This window comes from Parambassis ranga, chromosome 7 (assembly GCF_900634625.1).
Source record: "Parambassis ranga chromosome 7, fParRan2.1, whole genome shotgun sequence".
Taxonomy (NCBI): Eukaryota; Metazoa; Chordata; class Actinopteri; family Ambassidae; genus Parambassis; species Parambassis ranga.
Genome location: NC_041028.1, coordinates 1,761,849 through 1,779,466, shown reverse-complemented (window position 1 = coordinate 1,779,466; position 17,618 = coordinate 1,761,849). Strand labels below are relative to the sequence as shown.

The following is a 17,618-nucleotide window of genomic DNA, read 5'->3' as shown; positions in this document are numbered from 1 at the left end:
TCATCTTCCAGGAGGAGGAAGTGAAGGAAACGCTCCCTCGCTCCGCTCCTGGAAGAGCAAGCGAGGAGCAGCTGCATGCATAAGGGAGCAGTCAGATGTAAACACATGTCATGCACTGCTGCTTACAGTAAACCCCACAGCGAGCGGCAGCCGCTCTTCATGCTCATCAGTCAGAGCCTGGCGGGACACGACGCAGCTCAGCGACAGTTCCACACACACAGACACACACAGACACACACACAGACACACACCCTACACTCGCCACAGAAGGAGACCCGATCCTGAGCGTTCTGTTTCATAAGAATGAGATCAGGTGTGCCGCTGCAGGCTCAGCCTGTGATCTGAGAGTTTCAGCTGTGGCGCAGCCTGATTTGTTTGGATCATTTCAAAGAGCAGCACTCCGATGTAGAACTGATCGAGCGCCTCCTGACTTCCTGTAACCAGAAGTTCACAAGAAGGCGGAAACTTTCAGACCTGAGTGGCTCCAACAAGCCGTGACCTGAAGAGAGCCGTGGTGACTGCAGTGACATCCACAACATCCACACAGCCGCTCAGACGGACTCTCTACAGCATCACTTTGTTTTTAGATTCTGATTTTCTTCCTGATTATTTTTATTGACATAAAAGCAGAAGCCCCAGCAGCCAGTCTGCCTTTTTAACTGGTCTATTTGAATTTCATTAGGTCCTGATCAAGCAGCAGCGAGCTAAACATTCATCATTTCAATGTGTCTTTGAAGTTTTCAAGTATCGAACGTGGTTGATTTAAATGTTTCCTCTCTTCATTTTAAAACATGTTTGTTGCTATCTTGGCTTTAAAATGCTCCCTGAGTCGTGTTTTGGAGGCAGAACATCATGTTTAACCCTTTATATGATGATTAATCGCCCGCTGCGCTGCCCAGAGAGCCACGAGTGAGATCAATCGCACATAATCAGAAATGAAGAGAGGGAACGTTCTCACCAAGTGTGTGATCAATGCGCCGCCGCTCACTGTCTGTGCCTTATTTATTTTAATGTATTCATAATTTCCCTGATCTGTTGATTTCTATTGTATTTTATTATTAAAGCACTTAGAGCATTAGAACTAAATGTTTTGTAGCACCTGATTGTTAATAAAAAATCAATGTGTTATTTAAGCCTAATTGTCGTTCATTCACTCACTCGTACATCTTCGTCTTACCTGACACGGTGCTGCAGGAGGCGTCGTCACATGAACCTGAAAAATTAAAACATTTAAATTAACATCTAAACGCAGCTGGTTTGAACTGGAGCCTCTTTGCTTGGTACATGTGAGCATCCTGTAAATCTGCAGCTTTCAGCACAGCCAGCGTGTGTGTGTGTGTGTGTGTGTGTGTGAGTGTGTGTGTGTGTGTGTGTGTGTGTGTGCGAGTGTGTGTGTGTGTGAGTGTGTGTGTCAGCATCTTTTTATTGTGAGGAGTTGTTTTAAAAGTGCTGAGCTGCAGCAGGAGCGGTTCTTACGGTGACATGTGGAACTCACCCTGTTGTCTCTGCGCAGCGCGAGCTGTTCGACATGGAGCCGTGGGAGCGGCCGCGAGAGGAGTTCAGGCTCCACAAGAAGCTGGGCGAGGGACACTTTGGAGAGGTGTGGGAGGCCCTGTGGACAACGGAGAACAAGAAGGTGGCCATAAAGACGCTGAAACAAGGTACACTCAACACACAAATGTCTATGTTTGTTTGTTGTCCTGCAGACTGTGGTACAGGCACAACACAGAAACTCCACGAAGGCCCCGTTCACACTGGAGAACGTCAATCCACACACGTGTCCACGTGGGATATATCCAGATACGCCCGAATCCCGCTCTAGCCGTATTGATTTCCCCAGTGTGAACGGGGTCATCATGTCTCGAAATGAAGCGGTGCAAGCAGCTAATTGAAGCCTCGGTGCAGAATCCGTGTCTCCCCCTTGTGGCAGGGAGAGCAATCACACAAACTCTCCCAGCTGATCTTGCAAGGTTCTCAGAGAGCACTGTGGGAAATGTGTCGCCTACACCGATACCCCGTTCACACTGGGGAAATAAATCTGGCTAAAGCGGGATTAGGGCCGTATCCAGATGTATCCAGATGTTTTTTTCTGAGTGTGAACACCTCGAATCCGGCTGTATCCAGTTTGATTTCAATCACATCTCTTGTAGGTGGCTCTAGCCGGATTGGCTCAAATGTGACTCAGGTGTGAACGCAAATGTGGCTAGCGACGTGACACTTCCGGTTAGCAACATGCTAGTGGTTTTAGCGATGTGCTACTTCCGGTACAAAAAACGCATGCGCACACGCGGTCCTACTGCAGCCTGAACGGACGCTGTATATTACGAGGCGACACCTAGTGGTTTGGAGGACCGCAAACAAGCCAGCTTAAGCCGGATTGAGTGTGGACACGCTTGTGTGATAGCCAGATTTCAAAATAGGTCTGAACGTATCCAGCTAGCTCTAGCTGGAATGACTTTCTCAGGGCCTGAGTGACTTTGATGTGAGTGAAGTGTTTATAGTAAACAGTGGGCCTGGATTATTTTATCTTCTTTAAACAGTTCACACTGCTTTGACCTTCAGCAGCTCACCATGACGGCAGGGCCATAGCTCCATTTTAAAATGGAGGTCTGTGGGGACTGACTCACTTTTGGAGCCCCCACAGGCCACAGAGGGAACTGCATTTTTTGACACTATTTCTGAGCCTGGGATGTAACAAAGGTTTAGCCAGCAGTGGGTCAGTCTTAGTGAAGACAATGTTCTGACTACAGCTGCAAGGAAGGCTGGATTAAAAGTTACACACTGACAGACAGACGAAGAGAAGTGGAGGTTAATAAAAGAGAGAGAGTGAGAGGGAAGCTGCTTAAACACGAATCAGTGATGTGTTAAAGAAAACTGACGAGGGGGTGGGGGAGGGGACAGACCAAACAAAGGTACCAACATTTGTCTTCCTCCAGAGGACACAAAACAGGACGAGTTTGTGAAGGAGGTCCAGGCGCTGAAGAGCCTCCATCACCCGAAGCTGATCCAGCTGCTGGCCATGTGCTCCAGAGGAGAGCCGGTCTACATCGTGACGGAGCTGATGAGCAAAGGAAGCCTCAAGTCCTACCTCTCCTGTGAGTACACACACACACAGACAGACACACACACACACACAGAGTTAGAGCGCAGCGGCAACATGGTGGCTCTGCGGGGGTTAATGAGCTGAGTGCTTCCTGTCTCGGTCAGAGGAGGCTCTGCTGGTTCTTCAGCCTTCAGCCTCTACCTCAGATTTCTGTTTTCTTTTTTTTGGAAATTCCTCAGAAAGAGTATTTAGACCGAGTGACGTTAAATCTCTCCTTAAATCCAAAGCAACTGGAATTATAATCTGTGCTCTGGCAGCTCCGCTCAGGAGAGAAATATTGTTCTGACATCTTACAAAAGGCTTTAATCACAGAGGGTCTTAGTGAGCGGACGGGAGGGGGCTGCATCGCATACTTGTCATGCCAGAGGACGCTTTTTATTCTTCATATCCTTACTGGACTTATCTGCAGAGAACCAGCTCCACACTCGTACTGAAATGTCCGCTGTGCCCGAGCGGTTCCTCCTTCAGCCATGGAAACATGGAGCTGCTGTGTGTAAATAACAACAACCCAGCAGAACAGTGTGTCATTGTTTCAGGTGTACACTGCATCCTGGGCAGCCTGTGGTGCTGCTGCAGCAATAAAAGCTGTCTGACTGATGGGTGGTAGCTCAGACTGAAAGGCTCCTAATACATGTTCAAAGATACACTCTTAATATGTCAGGAAATGAGGCGTCCTGTCAGTCTTGAGGCTCGGTGGGAGGCTCCAGGACGCTCTGACCGCCGCCATGTTGGCAGTGTCACGTCCACCAAAACTCCAAATATGGACAAAGAGCCAAGCACGAGTGGGGTTTAGGGGGGCGGGCGATCGTGGAAGCAGGAAACACACACCCTGATACGGCAACCGCCTGTCACTCAAAGCAGCAACGCCCATAATTATGCGTAATTTTAAGTCCGAATATAATTGCGTTGTAAAAAAAATTCACCACCCTACAGCCGACACTAGAAGAGAACCTATCATCTGAGACCAGAGTGGTTTTTGTACCAGGCTGTAAACATGTTCTGCTGTGAAGTTTTAACATGGGAGTCTATGGGAAATGACTCGCTGCTGGAGCCAGCCCCCAGTGGTTGCGGCGTGAATTACAACTATTTGACACTTCCGCATGGGCTTCAAGTCTGAGCCCCGAAGGTCAGAGCTTGGCTTAGCCCCCTCTGTGAAAACGTCAGATTTTATAGAACATAACTAGTTTTATTGATGAAGCTCACAACGTTTTACCTTAGAAAAAAAAGCTTCCACAGAAGGAATGAGGATAAATCTCTAAGTCTAGTCTTATGACTGTGTGTGTGTGTGTGTGTGTGTGTGTGTTTGTGTGTGCGCTCTCAGCTGCTGAAGGCCAGGTGCTGACCTCAGCTCATCTGATCTACATGGGCAGCCAGATAGCAGAGGGCATGGCCTACCTGGAGGACAGGAACATCGTCCACAGGGACCTGGCTGCCAGGAACATCCTGGTGGGAGACGACCTGGTCTGCAAGGTGGCCGACTTTGGACTGGCTCGGATCATTAAGGTGAGCTGTGACAGAAGGGAGGGCGGAGGTTAATTTTAGAACAGCGCAGGGTTCTTCTCAAATATGTGCTGTGTTTCTGTAAAGACTGCCCGTCTACAATATTCACCCACACCTCACACACGGCAGCTCCATGAAGGAGGTGTTTACTCACAGCATCTTCACCCGTGTCTCCTCCTCCTCCTCCTCTCTGCAGGACAGCGTGTATAGAGCCAGTAAGAGCACTAAGATCCCCGTGCGGTGGACGGCGCCCGAGGCGGCCATTTACCAGCACTTCTCTGTGAAATCAGACGTGTGGTCGTTCGGCGTGCTGCTGTACGAGATGATGTCGCGAGGCAAAATGCCTTATGAAGGTACGGCTCAGGTTTGCGTCATGTGGATTCTTCTGTTCTGTTTGTGCCTGAAAAACAAAGAAGAAGAAGAAGAAGAAATGAGCAGCCGGCTCTTCCTCACTGCTTTCATATGTCTTCCCTTCAGGGAAAAGCAACAAGGAGGTGTTGGACCTGCTGTCGTCGGGGTTCCGGCTGCCCTGTCCGACGCGCTGTCCACAGAACATTTACCGCATCATGATGGACTGCTGGGCGGCCGAGCCCTCGAAGAGGCCGTCGTTCCACGCCCTGCACAGCCAGCTGGACACGATATACGCCAGGATATATTTCAAGACCATAGAGGTGTAGACAGAGGAGGAGCCTCTGCACACAGAGGGGTTTTTAGTCACTACAGGGTACTCTCAAAAACTCTGAGAGGAGCAGAAGGAAAGTCCAGTATGGAGCCGACGCCAAATCAAAGGCCAGGACAGAGACAGACTGAGTAAATCCACTCCACTGTTTTTAACTCCTTTGTTTCTGTGTTTTATAACGGATGATGATTTGTTATGTGCCATGTCTGCGTGCGCGCACACACACACGCACACACTCACAGGCCAGGACTTCACTGAATGACCATGAAGCTGAAGTGAGATTATGTGCAATAATGAATAAATGCTAGCTGTTAGCCACGCTGTGATGAAGCCATGGTGACTGCTGCAAAGTTTCAGAACTCCTCAAAGCAAACATCAGCAGCTTCAGCGGACACGCAGGATCCTTATTTTATAGTCCTTTAAAGGAGCAGTCTGAAATTTTTCTTCAATCCAATCTGCTGATATATTCATACATTTGGTTCATCTGACTGTAGAGAACATGAAGTGAATTTAACTTAATCATTAAACTGGGATTCTTTATCACTACAGGGTTAATTGGACATTTAAACCTGTGTAGCAGGGATGCTAACAGAGCAGACGTCTCTCTGTTCATACCTTCAGCTCATTGGCTGATGCCAAAGTTCTCATTTTAAGGTCGCTATCGTACTGGTGATAAGGTTGATACGACTGTGATGTCTCTATATTGACTATGGTGCTAGCCTAGCTTAGCATAATGACTGGCAGTATGAGGAGATGTCTCCATACAGACTCAGAGATGAGTCTTGATGGATACTTTTGTAGAATTCTAACTATGACACCGTGGATTCTGATTGGTCAACTGCAGCATTCTGGCCGTTACTTCTGAAGAACACGCTGCTGCTAAGGACAAGTCCAATCTAAACTTTGTGTCATTTCTTTGTGATCGATTAGATTCATTTTTGACAGTGACATCACAGTGGTAACAAGCTTCTTATCCAACGCTGTGTTAAGAATAAAACAGCAACTTCAGTGTTGGAATATTTCCCCTAAAAACCATTAGATGAAGTCAACAAAAGATTTCAGTCAAACGTTCGGGTGGTGTTTCCCCCCTGTGCCCATCACATGATGCCATAAATAAAGACTTCAGCATCAGAACAGCTCCCCAGCGCATGTGAAAGCATGTTAACGTGCAGACTTTAGCATGTTAGCATGCTAATTAACATGCACCCTGACATTCTGCAGTGACGTAATATACTAAATAAACAAACACTCAGCATGCAGACAAAGTCCAGCTTAGACCTGAGAGAGGGTCTAAAACAATGGCCACTGTTCAGAGGATTAACCCTTCCTCTCATGAGACGACATGACCTTTTCTCTGGCGCCACTCTCAGGACAAAGCCTGAATGACAACAGTCACCTGTTTCCCAGCATCATGACGCCTCAAATGTGGCTCCACTGATTTATGTTTTTCTTGTTATGAACCCACAAGTATTTTGTTCTTCTGTTACAGGGGTTAATGAAGGTGTTATGTGTCTAAACTGTTTTTTTTTTTTATCTTTGCGAGATGCATTTATTGGTGACTAAACCAGTGCTTGAAAAGCCAGCGGGCCACAGTGCTTTGTGTACGGGCCTTCCGTCACTGAAGCTCTTCTAGAGGCCTACAAATAACGGCCAGTTACAACTCGAGTGCCTATGTTTACAACACAGACTCTGTACACCGTATGAAACCACAACCGCCGAGGCAGACGGACCTGCACGGAGAATCGGCCAGATTCAGAGGACTCTCAGTCGGGTAGGAAGGAGGATTTCTGCACCACTAAATTGCAACATGCAATGCAATACGACCACAATGCAACTCTGGTCCTTTATGCATGAAATCTGCAGCAGACAAAAGCCAAGTTCAGGAAACTTGAGCCATAATCACCATATCACAGACCTGTGTGTGTGTTTGTACCTGTGTGCAGGCAGGTGTAAACACCAGTGATGCAAAGAATAAAATATTTTAAATATTGTTTTGAAACTCGTTTGTGCAGCAGTTTTATTTCCCACAAATAATCCTGGTTCAGTGTGACACAGAGCTCCAGGAGTGGATCTTCTTACTTTGCTGTGTAACTCGTCTGTCTTGACCCTCAAGGCCCCCCTAACGCCGACCTCATCGCCCTTCATCAGACTGTACAGACCCTTAAACAGCCTGGACCAGAACCAGAACCATGATGACCAGCAGACACCCAAACTGCAGCACTACTCCTGCTCACCTCCTTCTCACCGCCTACGTTTTGGCAGCAGATTTGAAAATGAAGCTTCCCTGCAGCTCGTACGAGGACAAATATTTGGCTCCGTTTATTTCTTTGGAATCTGTCAGAGCAAACGGCTAGGAAGTGCAAACTACTTCTGGTAAGTAACCTGTCATCTGACCAGGTGAGTGTCACAATCACAGATCATCAGATTTCCCGACAACATGAAGACATATTCACCTATCGGCAGAGGTGGAGGAAGTACTGAAGGTCGGTACTTAAGTAAAAGTACAATTACCCAGCAAAATATATACTCAAGTAAAAGTAGAAGTGCTGCATCAACAATCCTACTTAAGTAAAAGTCTTAAGTACTTTTAAATGTACTTAAAGTATTCAAAGTAAAAGTACTCACACACTGAATATATATGACTGATTTCAAAGGATGTGAACAGGTTAAAATAATCAAAGTCAAATGGACCATGTGTAGTTAATGTCCATGTTCAGTCCAGAAGCAGCTGTGGACAGGTCTGTGTGTCATGAGGCAGGCTGTGGGCATCAAGTGAACAGAGAGGCTGCTGATAACAAACAGGCATTCAGCATGTTTACTGTGTCAGTGTTCCTGCTGTAGATTCATGTGATGATTCATGTTCATCATTCATGGATGGACCTGTGTTAGCAGACAGCAGCTAACTAGTTAGTTCACTGAGCCAGAGCACCGGCATCATGACTGAGGCTCATTATAGAAACACAGCTGCAGCGTGACACCACCTCCATGCAGAGTCTGACCTCACATCAGTCCAGCACTGTGTTCATCACATGGAACAAGGAACTACAGACACTGGAGACATGTAGTGGAGGAGAAAGGACAGGGGACAGCTGCAGCATGGAGTCAGAGGAGAAAGTATGAGCTGTTATAGTATATTACAGCTCCTCTGTTCCTCCAGCAGCAGAGAGGGCAAAGTGTGCGGTTTATGACGGCGCTCAGAGAGAAGGCGGGGTTCTTCCTACTTATGGGGAAGTTCTTCTCTGTTCGCGGCAGTCACACTGAACAGCATTAACTCCGCTGCTCCACTTTCTGAGAAGCATTCCGCGCAATCCTGGCGCTGCATCATCTACCTGCCTGACAGGTGCGGAGAGCTGCGCAGACGCAGAGGGAGGCTCGGCGGCCTGTCGCGGTTATCTATGGGTGAGTGTCTCCGAAAAACGTGCCCGTGTCTGGAGTCACTATGGCAGAGGATATTCAAGGACAAAAAGCCTGCTCCAGGAGGAGGAGGAGGAGGAGGAGGAGGAGGTGATGGCAGCAGCGGCAGCGGCAGCAGCAGCCGTGACCGCGGCGGCGAGGACAGACCACCGAGCCAGCCGTCCACGGCGCAGGAGCGAGTGACCGAGGGCGGCTCTATCTACACGGCGATGTGGCCGTTTGAAGCCCGGCATCAGGAGGAGCTGTCGTTCCAGGAAGGAGACCTGTTCAGTGTCGTCAGCCGCAACGGAGACTGGTGGACGGCGCGGAAGATCGACAAGAACGGGCGCGTCCTGGACAGCGGGGTCGTTCCCAACAACTACCTGGCGAGGGCGGAGTCCCCGAAGACGCAGCCGTGAGTGTCCTGGTCTGTCTGAAGGTGTCATTACGCACGTAAACCATAGTGAACAGATCGAGGTCGTCATTCTAACATTAATGTTTATATGATGGTTTAATACGAGAGCATGTAAACAAACATGTTCCTGCAGCGCGCCCCCAGCGGAGTCCTGCAGTAACAGTCCTGGAGGTTTAGGGACATTCCACAGCTCTGACACGATCTGCTGAATCTGCGCTCCTTCTCAGCGACATGAATCACTTCAGTATCTTGTTATCAATAACCTGAGGACAGTTCTACCCGTCCGACTCCTCCGTTCAGTCTGTCAGGTGCAGCAGCATGAAGTGTCAACACCTTTCTTACTGCAGCGCATAATGACGCAACCATGACGCAGCAGCCGTGACTTCTTCTTTTCTTCTCATGTCTCTCGCTGCAGTTTGTTGCTGCAACAGAATGAGAAGTGTGGATATTCCCAAGTGTTAACAGCTGCTCCAAAAATAAGACGCAATAAATAAGCTTGAAGTGTGTGTGTGTGTGTGTGTGTGTGTGTGTGTGTGTGTGTGTGTGTGTGGAGTTGATGTGTGACTGATGATTAAGCCAATATTACATTTCTCCATAATCCTGCAGTATTGTATCATGAAACTCTCTGCGGTGATAGGGGAGACCATAACAATAACAACAATAATCCAGTGAAATATCTTCTGCAGTTTATTTATCGTGATTTTTTAAAAATGCAAAATCTCTCAAAAATTTGGATTTTTGTGCCAATTTAACCTTACAATTCTCCATAATCCTGCAGTATTTATTCATGAAACTCATTGTGGTGATAGGGGAGACTTTCTTTAACAATATTCCCATAAAATATCTGCTGTAGTTTCTATGGTTTATTTATTGTGATTTTTTAAAATGCAAAATCTCTCAAAAATTCGGATTTTCGTGCCAATTTAACCTTACATTTCTCCATAATCCTGCAGTATTTTTCATGAAACTCACTGTGGTGATAGGGGAGACCTTCTTTAACAATAATCAGGTAAAATATCTGCTGTAGTGTTTATGGATTATTTATAGTGATTTTTTTAAAATGCAAAATTTCTCAAAAAATTTGTATTTTAGTGTTTTTCTATGCCACTATATTTTCTAGAAAATTTGCTAGGATCTAATAGTCGGCCTCTGACCAGTCGGCCCCTGACCAGTCGGCCTCTGAATGTGTCTCACATGTGAAGAAATGGCTTTCATGGTCCCCTTTGTCTCTATGCAGGTGGTTTTATGGGACCATGAACCGCTTCGAGGCCCAGAGCCATTTGATGGGACCAGGAAACGAGGAGGGAGCTTTTCTCATCCGACACAGCGAGAAGAACGACGTCGGATATGTTTTATCAGGCAAGATATAAAGAGGAGGAGGAGGAGGAGGCAGTTTCACTTCAGTTCAGAAAAACGCCACCTTCACACAGAGCCGCACTAAAGACCCCCTCTGTATTTCACTTATTCTTCTTGTTCACAAAGACTTCGAATGAAACCAGCATAACACAAAGGACATGCCAGTAGTGCTCAGTAAGGCATGCCTAGTTCTAATATTGACTCTGGGATATTCTGCCATCACTCACACACACACGAACAGTTAGTCTGGTTTGGTGTGAATACACAGATTGAATAATCAGCTGCAGATCAGCATCAAGATGTCACCTTACCATCACATTGGAAATGAGTATGAATTAACGTGGTGTGAATGTCTCTGCAGTGCGGTCACTCAACCAGGTGAAACACTTTAAGATCAACCACACAGAGGAGAGTGATTTCCACATGGAGCTGCACCACCACTTCACCTCTCTGATTGACCTGGTGGAGTACTACTGCTCCAACAGCCTCAACAACACCGTCAGACTGGGGATCCCCTGCAAGAGGGTGAGGCAGGACACATGCTGGTCCTCTCTCTGTCCTTTTCCTTCCTCATGAGTGTGTGTTTGTGTTCGGGTGAAAACAGGAATTATGGATCAGCAGCTGTCATTTCTGACAGATTGCCACATCACTGAGCTTCACGTCGCTTCCTTTCAGCTGTAACAACTGTCCCGTGCTGCTTTTGTCATCCTCAGAAAAAGCCTGACACGCCGGATCTGTGTCACTTCACTGTGGATGAGTGGGAGCTCCCCAAAGAGGAGTTCACCCTGGAGGAGGAGCTGGGCAACGGATACTTTGCGGATGTGTACCGCGGACGCTGGAAAAACCACATCAACGTCGCCATCAAGGTCCTCAAAAATGGTACGTCTTACCATCAGCAGGTCGATGCTTCAGGGCTTGGAAACATTTCTGCAGCCTCCTGTGGCCGCTGCATGTCAGATGAGCTGTTAGTGACAGATCGTACCACCAAGGCTGCAGGAAACAGTGACGGACGGGAAGGTTTTAGCTCGTTAGACTTCCAGAAAAACAACAGCAGTGGTCAAACCGTCACCGTCATAGCAATAATAGTGAAGAAAATGGTGGAGAAGTTTGTTTAATGTGAGAAGATTTCGTCAGGTTTCAGATTCTGGATTATGTTTTGTTTCAGATTAACAAGCTGCCTGGTTCCAGGGGCTGGGCAGACAGTGAACTGGACTGAACTGACTGACATGCTGTAAGCGACACTCCCGTGTGTGGCTTACTCATCAGCTGACTCACACACCGTTCACACACTGTTAGCACAGTGCTAAGCTGGATAGCTATTGATATTATGAGGGATTAAAACAATGAATACAGAGCACGCTGGGCACTGATGCTGAAACCAGGTGTGGTTGAACAGATGTTTCCCCATTGATACATTTCAACTGGCCGTACAGGCAGCATAGTGATGTGAGGAATCACAGTGACACACTGATAAACTATTTGTGAGAGAGAGAGAGAGGTCACCGGCTTTAAAACCAGCAGGCGACTGATCTGATCAACCTGCTTTACTCTTTGAAGCTATAATTACCTCTAAGCAGGAAGTGAATACCTTCATGTGTCACAGTGTTTCACAAACAATTAAACTATGATCTCTGTCTTGGTGTGGTTGTGGAGCAGCCATGAAGCACCGCTCACCTGGTTTCCGGTTTAAACAATCGGACATTTCTTGTGATGCAGATGCATGCACAGCGGCCGTTTCTTCGGCCTGGGCGTGTGAAAGAATGAAGTGAAAAGAAATCCAGAGAAGCTCCCTAAAAATGATCTGGGTCACCCCCTGGTGGCTGCCTGCGGTATAGGTTCAAAGTTGTTTTTCATACATTTCTATTTAACTTTACTACAGTTGGAGGACATGGATCAGTGTGTCTGTGGTCCTCATGTCCTCCTGACAGGTTTGAAAACTAGAAATAAAAAAATGACCCCTGTCAGTTTTAAGGAGAGGAATAGATGTGTGAGTCTGGGGTTCCTGCCTCCCTGACGCCATGAGCTGCTTTGTTTTCAGCGGCTGTAAGTGCAGCTTCTCTTCCTCTTTTGACTCTCTGTTCCTCTGTTTTGTAAACCTCCAGCTTCTTTGTTGCCATCGTTCTTTCTTCCTCTCCAGACAAAGACATGAATCATCGTGAGTTTCAGAGGGAAGTTCAGATCCTGAAGAGCCTTCGTCATCGTCACCTCATCTCCCTGTTTGCTGTCTGCACAGCGTCCGTACCTTACTACATCATCACCGAGCTGATGGAGAAAGGCAGCCTGCTCAGCTTCCTGAGAGGTGAACCTTCAGTGGCAAATTATATGGATCGATAATGATTGATAAGGCAGATCAGACACTAGAAAAACAACAGGATGAACCACATCTCTGGTGTAAATGTTTCTTTCTGTGCCTCCCCGTCTCAGGTTCAGAGGGTCAGCTTCAGAACCTGGCCTCGCTCGTTGACATGGGTGCCCAGGTGGCTGATGGGATGTCATACTTGGAGGAGAAGAACAGCATCCACAGAGACCTGGCTGCTCGAAATGTCCTGGTGGGAGAAGATTACATCTGCAAAGTTGCAGACTTCGGGCTGGCCAGAGTCATCAAGGTCCGTCGGAGAGGAGGGAGGGATGAAGGGAGGAAGAGGTAGAGCATCAGATTGATGTTTTTCTTCTCCGTGCAGGAGCCGTTCTACATCACAGAAGATAAGAAGATTCCATACAAGTGGAGCGCTCCTGAAGCAATCAGCCACGGAAAGTTCTCCAACAAGTCTGACGTCTGGTCCTTTGGTGTTTTGCTCTACGAGATCATCACCTACGGAGGCGTTCCTTACCCAGGTGAGTGTGTGTCTGTGTGTGAATGACGAGCACAGACGTGTTCAGTCTCACACACACACACACAGGTGTGAGTAGCAGCTGATTTACAGCAAGATTATTCTTAGAAACACTGCGTATGTTTGGGTTTAACCACCTTCTATCACTTCTGCTTTCCCCCGTCTGACCCTCAGCGTTCAGTAACCAGGAGGTGTACCAGCAGGTGACAAAGGGTTACAGGATGCCGGTGCCGTCCAAATGTCCAGACTTCCTCTATCAGATCATGCTCAAGTGTTGGAGCGCCGAGCCGGCGGACAGGCCGGACTTCAAGTCCCTCAAGGTCCAACTGGAGAGCTATGAGCTGGAGTGACCGCCTGCAGGATGCACTCATGGCCACAGAGGGGCAGCAGAGAGTCGGACTGAGCGGGACTTTAAAAAAAAGCCTGGTGTATTATATTCCGTCCATTAGGGCTGCAGAGATTATTTTTATGGAGCCGAAACCATTTGGCAGACTTAGAAACTATTTTTGAAACAATCTACAGTCACTGCTTCTGTCTCCGGTTCGATTTTTCTATGTTTCTATGTAACAAAAAGACGCAGACCAAGAACACTACTTCAACATCTGGATGGACCAACGACCAATCAACCACACACGTGCTGTACCACTAAACAACAAACATGTCTGTGTTCAGCTGCAGTAGACGAGTGATTCACACGTTCAGCTGTGAAACATGTCAGGAAGCAGTCCTGGCATAAAGTCTTACTTCCCTGTAATATCCACTTTGACCAGCGAGGGGCAGCGCAGCCACACAGATCTGAGGACAGTCCTACTTTTTCCTTCTCAGTATTTATATGAAAACATGAATGTAAAACTATAAACACATGTTTTCAGTGTCATCAGTGACATTATTTTAAAACGCTTTCCAACCAGTTTAAATGTTTCAACCAGTGTACATGCACGGCTACATGTTTTATTTCCAGCCTGATCTGTAACTGATTTACTGCCATCTTCAATCACATGACGTCTTATCAGAGCCTTGTTGAAAAACCCATAAAACAGGTGCAAAGGATGCGACTTCTGAACAGGCCTCGTCTGTCTTTACAGCGTTTTTTATGTGCTGTGATTTTCACGTCATGTAAATAATGTCATAAACTTCAAGGGTCACAGCTGTTGGTTTCAGGCAGGAGTCTGTTGTGGGTGTTAATGGAGACAAAGTGTTTGTGTTTCCAGGACGTCTGTGAGTCGTCTCTGCTGCTGGACTTAACCCCGTCAGCAAACATTCAACTCCACAATAAACTGAGGAGACGTTGAGGGTCAAAGGTCACGCTGACCGCTTTCTTTTAGCCTTTAATCTAAAATATGTCTCTGAACAGCTCATTATTCTGTCACTTTGTCCACACACACACACACACACACTGACACACTCTCACTCACTCACACACACACACTCTGACACACACACACACTGACACACACACCTGAAACCACATATGGGCATTACCACGACCAGGTGCTGCATGAAGCTGTATGTTTGTGATGGTGTGTGTGTGTGAGTGTCTGTGAGTGTGTGTGTCAGTGTGTGTGTGTGAGTGAGTGTGTGTCAGTGTGTGTGTGTGAGTGAGTGTGTGTCAGTGTGTGTGTGTGTCAGTGTGTGTGTGTGTGTTTGAGTGAGTGTGTGTCAGTGTGAGTGAGTGTGTGTGTGTGTGTGTGTGAGTGAGTGTGTGTCAGTGTGTGTCAGTGTGTGTGTGTGTCAGTGTGTGTGAGTGTGTGTGTGTGAGTGTGTGTCAGTAAGTGTGTGTGTGAGTGAGTGAGAGTGTGTGTGTCAGTGTGAGTGGGTGTGTGTGTGTCAGTGTGAGTGAGAGTGTGTGTGAGTGAGAGTCTGTGTGTCAGTGAGTGTGTGTGTCAGTGTGTGTGTGTGTCAGTGTGAGTGAGTGTGTGTGTGTCAGTGTGAGTGTGTGTCAGTGTATCTGTGTGTGTCTCTGTCCTGCAGCGTCACGTTGCCCTGTTAACCTACTTCCTTTACATGAATGGGGGCGGGTCAGAAATAGACACGCTCTCAGTTTGGTCTGACTCAGATGGACTGACCGACCTCAGCAGCAAAACTCTGACACTCAGACTCTGATCTCCTCAGACTGTGAGCGCCGCGGCCTCGCTGGGGTCCCGTCCATGATAAACATGGCGGCTATAAACCACTGCGAGCTGCAGTGGACTGCAGGCGGGCAGAGGAACAGCAGCAGAGTAAAGAGCTGTGAAACACATTTTACTGGACAAAAGTATGTGGACACGCAGGCAGCACGTGTCTACTGGCCTCCATGTTGAAAATGTCCAGCTCATTTTCAGGACATTTGTCCATAAACTGTCAGCACGCGTGATTGACGACTCATTGATAATCAATCAATAATGTAAACAATCATCAGCTGCAGATCTGGTAGACCATTACATTTCCACCTTTACAACTAAAAACGTGTCCATTTACTTTTGGCCATCCGAGCCATAAAAGACCATAAGCTTCCTGTTTCTGGCTGCCTGCATTTGGATTAATCAGGTGTTTAGGCGGCCTCAGCCGCTGCCAACATGGTGACGGTCAGAGCTTCCCACACAGACCCAAACCTACGCATCACAGAAGCCACACTCGTATTTACCTACAAACTCTGGTCTAAAATTAACCCATAAATGACAACAACAAAGAAGGTCACACACCGACCGCAGCCACACAAACATCAACTTCCTCTTCTTTTTTTACGTTTCTGAGAATCATCGATCATTTTAGGAAACTTAATCTGTCGTTAACGTTTGAGGATCTGTTTTTTTTCCAAATTAAAACAGGGGGAGGAAACTCTGTATGTTTCATATCCTGCTCAGGTTGTTAGAATTAACCCTGGTGCTGCTGTAAGCCTCCCACACACTCTGTGCATTAAATAAGCAGAAGCAGAGCGGCAGCTTCTCTCACTCTGTTCTTAAAGTGCAGTGAGGTTTATCCACACACACACACACAGAGCCCGGCTCTTAGTGTGTGAACACTGCTCAGCTGGAAATCAGCCAGAACTCTGCAGGAATCATCTTGTAAGGATCGGGTGTTCCCGTCCTCACAAACCCACTCACCCCAACATGGCCGACCTGCCCCAGGGCACGGGGCCTCCAAAAGCAAACACACACACAGACAGACATAGACACACACACAGACACACAGACACACACACACACAGACACAGACACACAGACACACAGACACAGATACACACACACAGACAGACATAGACACACACACAGACACAGACACACACACACAGAGACACACATACAGACACACACACAGACACACACACACAGACAGACATAGACACACACACAGAGACACAGACACACACAGACACACACACACACACACACAGAGACACACATACAGACACACATACAAACACACACACATGCAGACACACAGACACACAGACACACACACAGACGCAGACACACACACAGACACACACACAGACACACACACAGAGACACACATACAGACACACATACAAACACACAGACACACACACAGAGACACACATACAGACACACATACAAACACACAGACACACACACACAGACAGACATAGACACACACACACAGAGACACAGACACACACAGACACACACAGACACACACACATGCAGACACACAGACACACAGACACACACAGACGCAGACACACACACAGACACACACACAGACACAGACACACACACAGACACAGACACAGACGCAGACACACACACACAGACACGGACACAGACACACAGACACACACACACACAGACACACACACACACACAGACACGGACACAGACAGACACACAGACACACACACAGACACACACACACACAGACACACAGACACACACACACACACACACAGACACACACACAGACACACACACAGACACACACACACACAGACACACACAGACACACACACAGACACACACTCTGGACACTTCCTAACCTCTCTGGGCTCACAGCAGAAACAGATGAAGCAGGAACAGGTTGGTTCAGTTCTGTGTTTAATTACACAGTGAAATTAAATTATGGATCAGAAACAGCAGCAGCAGCTGATTGGAAACAGAACAGAGTCTAAAAAAACATCTACAAGAACACGAGGTAAAAACAGCTTTTGTGTCTGAGTGAGCAGTTGATTCACTGCACTCTTCATACATGACAAACTTACGGTTGCTTTAAAGCCTCCTGACGCAGACCTCTGTGGCTGTACAGGCCTCAGGATCGGAAGACGTCGGGCATGTTCTGTCAGCACAGGACAGCTGTGAGGACACGCCGGGCAGTGAGACATGCATTCCTGTAAAGGATCACACT

At 47.3% G+C, this 17,618-nt stretch overlaps 2 protein-coding genes and 1 long non-coding RNA gene across 4 annotated transcripts in view; 2 read left to right on the top strand and 1 right to left on the bottom strand.

Moving 5' to 3' along the window:
* The window catches only part of LOC114439101 (tyrosine-protein kinase SRK3-like), an 18,039-nt gene extending 10,758 nt beyond the window's left edge, over window positions 1–7,281 (top strand). The window contains exons 4-8 of the mRNA XM_028410858.1: window positions 1,514–1,661; window positions 2,937–3,095; window positions 4,425–4,606; window positions 4,800–4,956; window positions 5,081–7,281. Coding sequence (XP_028266659.1) covers window positions 1,514–1,661; window positions 2,937–3,095; window positions 4,425–4,606; window positions 4,800–4,956; window positions 5,081–5,280 — 846 coding nt within the window. The 3' untranslated portion in view covers window positions 5,281–7,281. The remainder of the gene's footprint in view (window positions 1–1,513; window positions 1,662–2,936; window positions 3,096–4,424; window positions 4,607–4,799; window positions 4,957–5,080) is intronic.
* LOC114439109 (uncharacterized) overlaps window positions 1–17,618 on the bottom strand; it is an 18,350-nt gene extending 732 nt beyond the window's left edge. The window contains exons 1-6 of one of the 2 annotated variants that reach the window (XR_003671022.1): window positions 17,254–17,305; window positions 4,758–5,003; window positions 4,499–4,611; window positions 2,921–3,093; window positions 1,496–1,612; window positions 1,178–1,213 (exon numbers count right to left, since the gene is read on the bottom strand). This is a non-coding gene — a long non-coding RNA (uncharacterized LOC114439109). Of the gene's footprint in view, window positions 1–280; window positions 1,214–1,495; window positions 1,613–2,920; window positions 3,094–4,498; window positions 4,612–4,757; window positions 5,004–17,253; window positions 17,306–17,475 lie in introns of those variants that run through there. The other variant, XR_003671021.1, reaches the window with a different exon arrangement.
* LOC114439098 (protein-tyrosine kinase 6-like) lies at window positions 8,516–13,844 on the top strand. The gene is made up of 8 exons (XM_028410856.1): window positions 8,516–9,090; window positions 10,328–10,449; window positions 10,808–10,971; window positions 11,160–11,325; window positions 12,584–12,745; window positions 12,871–13,052; window positions 13,128–13,281; window positions 13,452–13,844. The coding sequence occupies exons 1-8, from the start codon at window positions 8,678–8,680 to the stop codon at window positions 13,625–13,627; spliced, it is 1,539 nt and encodes a 512-aa protein (XP_028266657.1). The 5' UTR covers window positions 8,516–8,677; the 3' UTR covers window positions 13,628–13,844.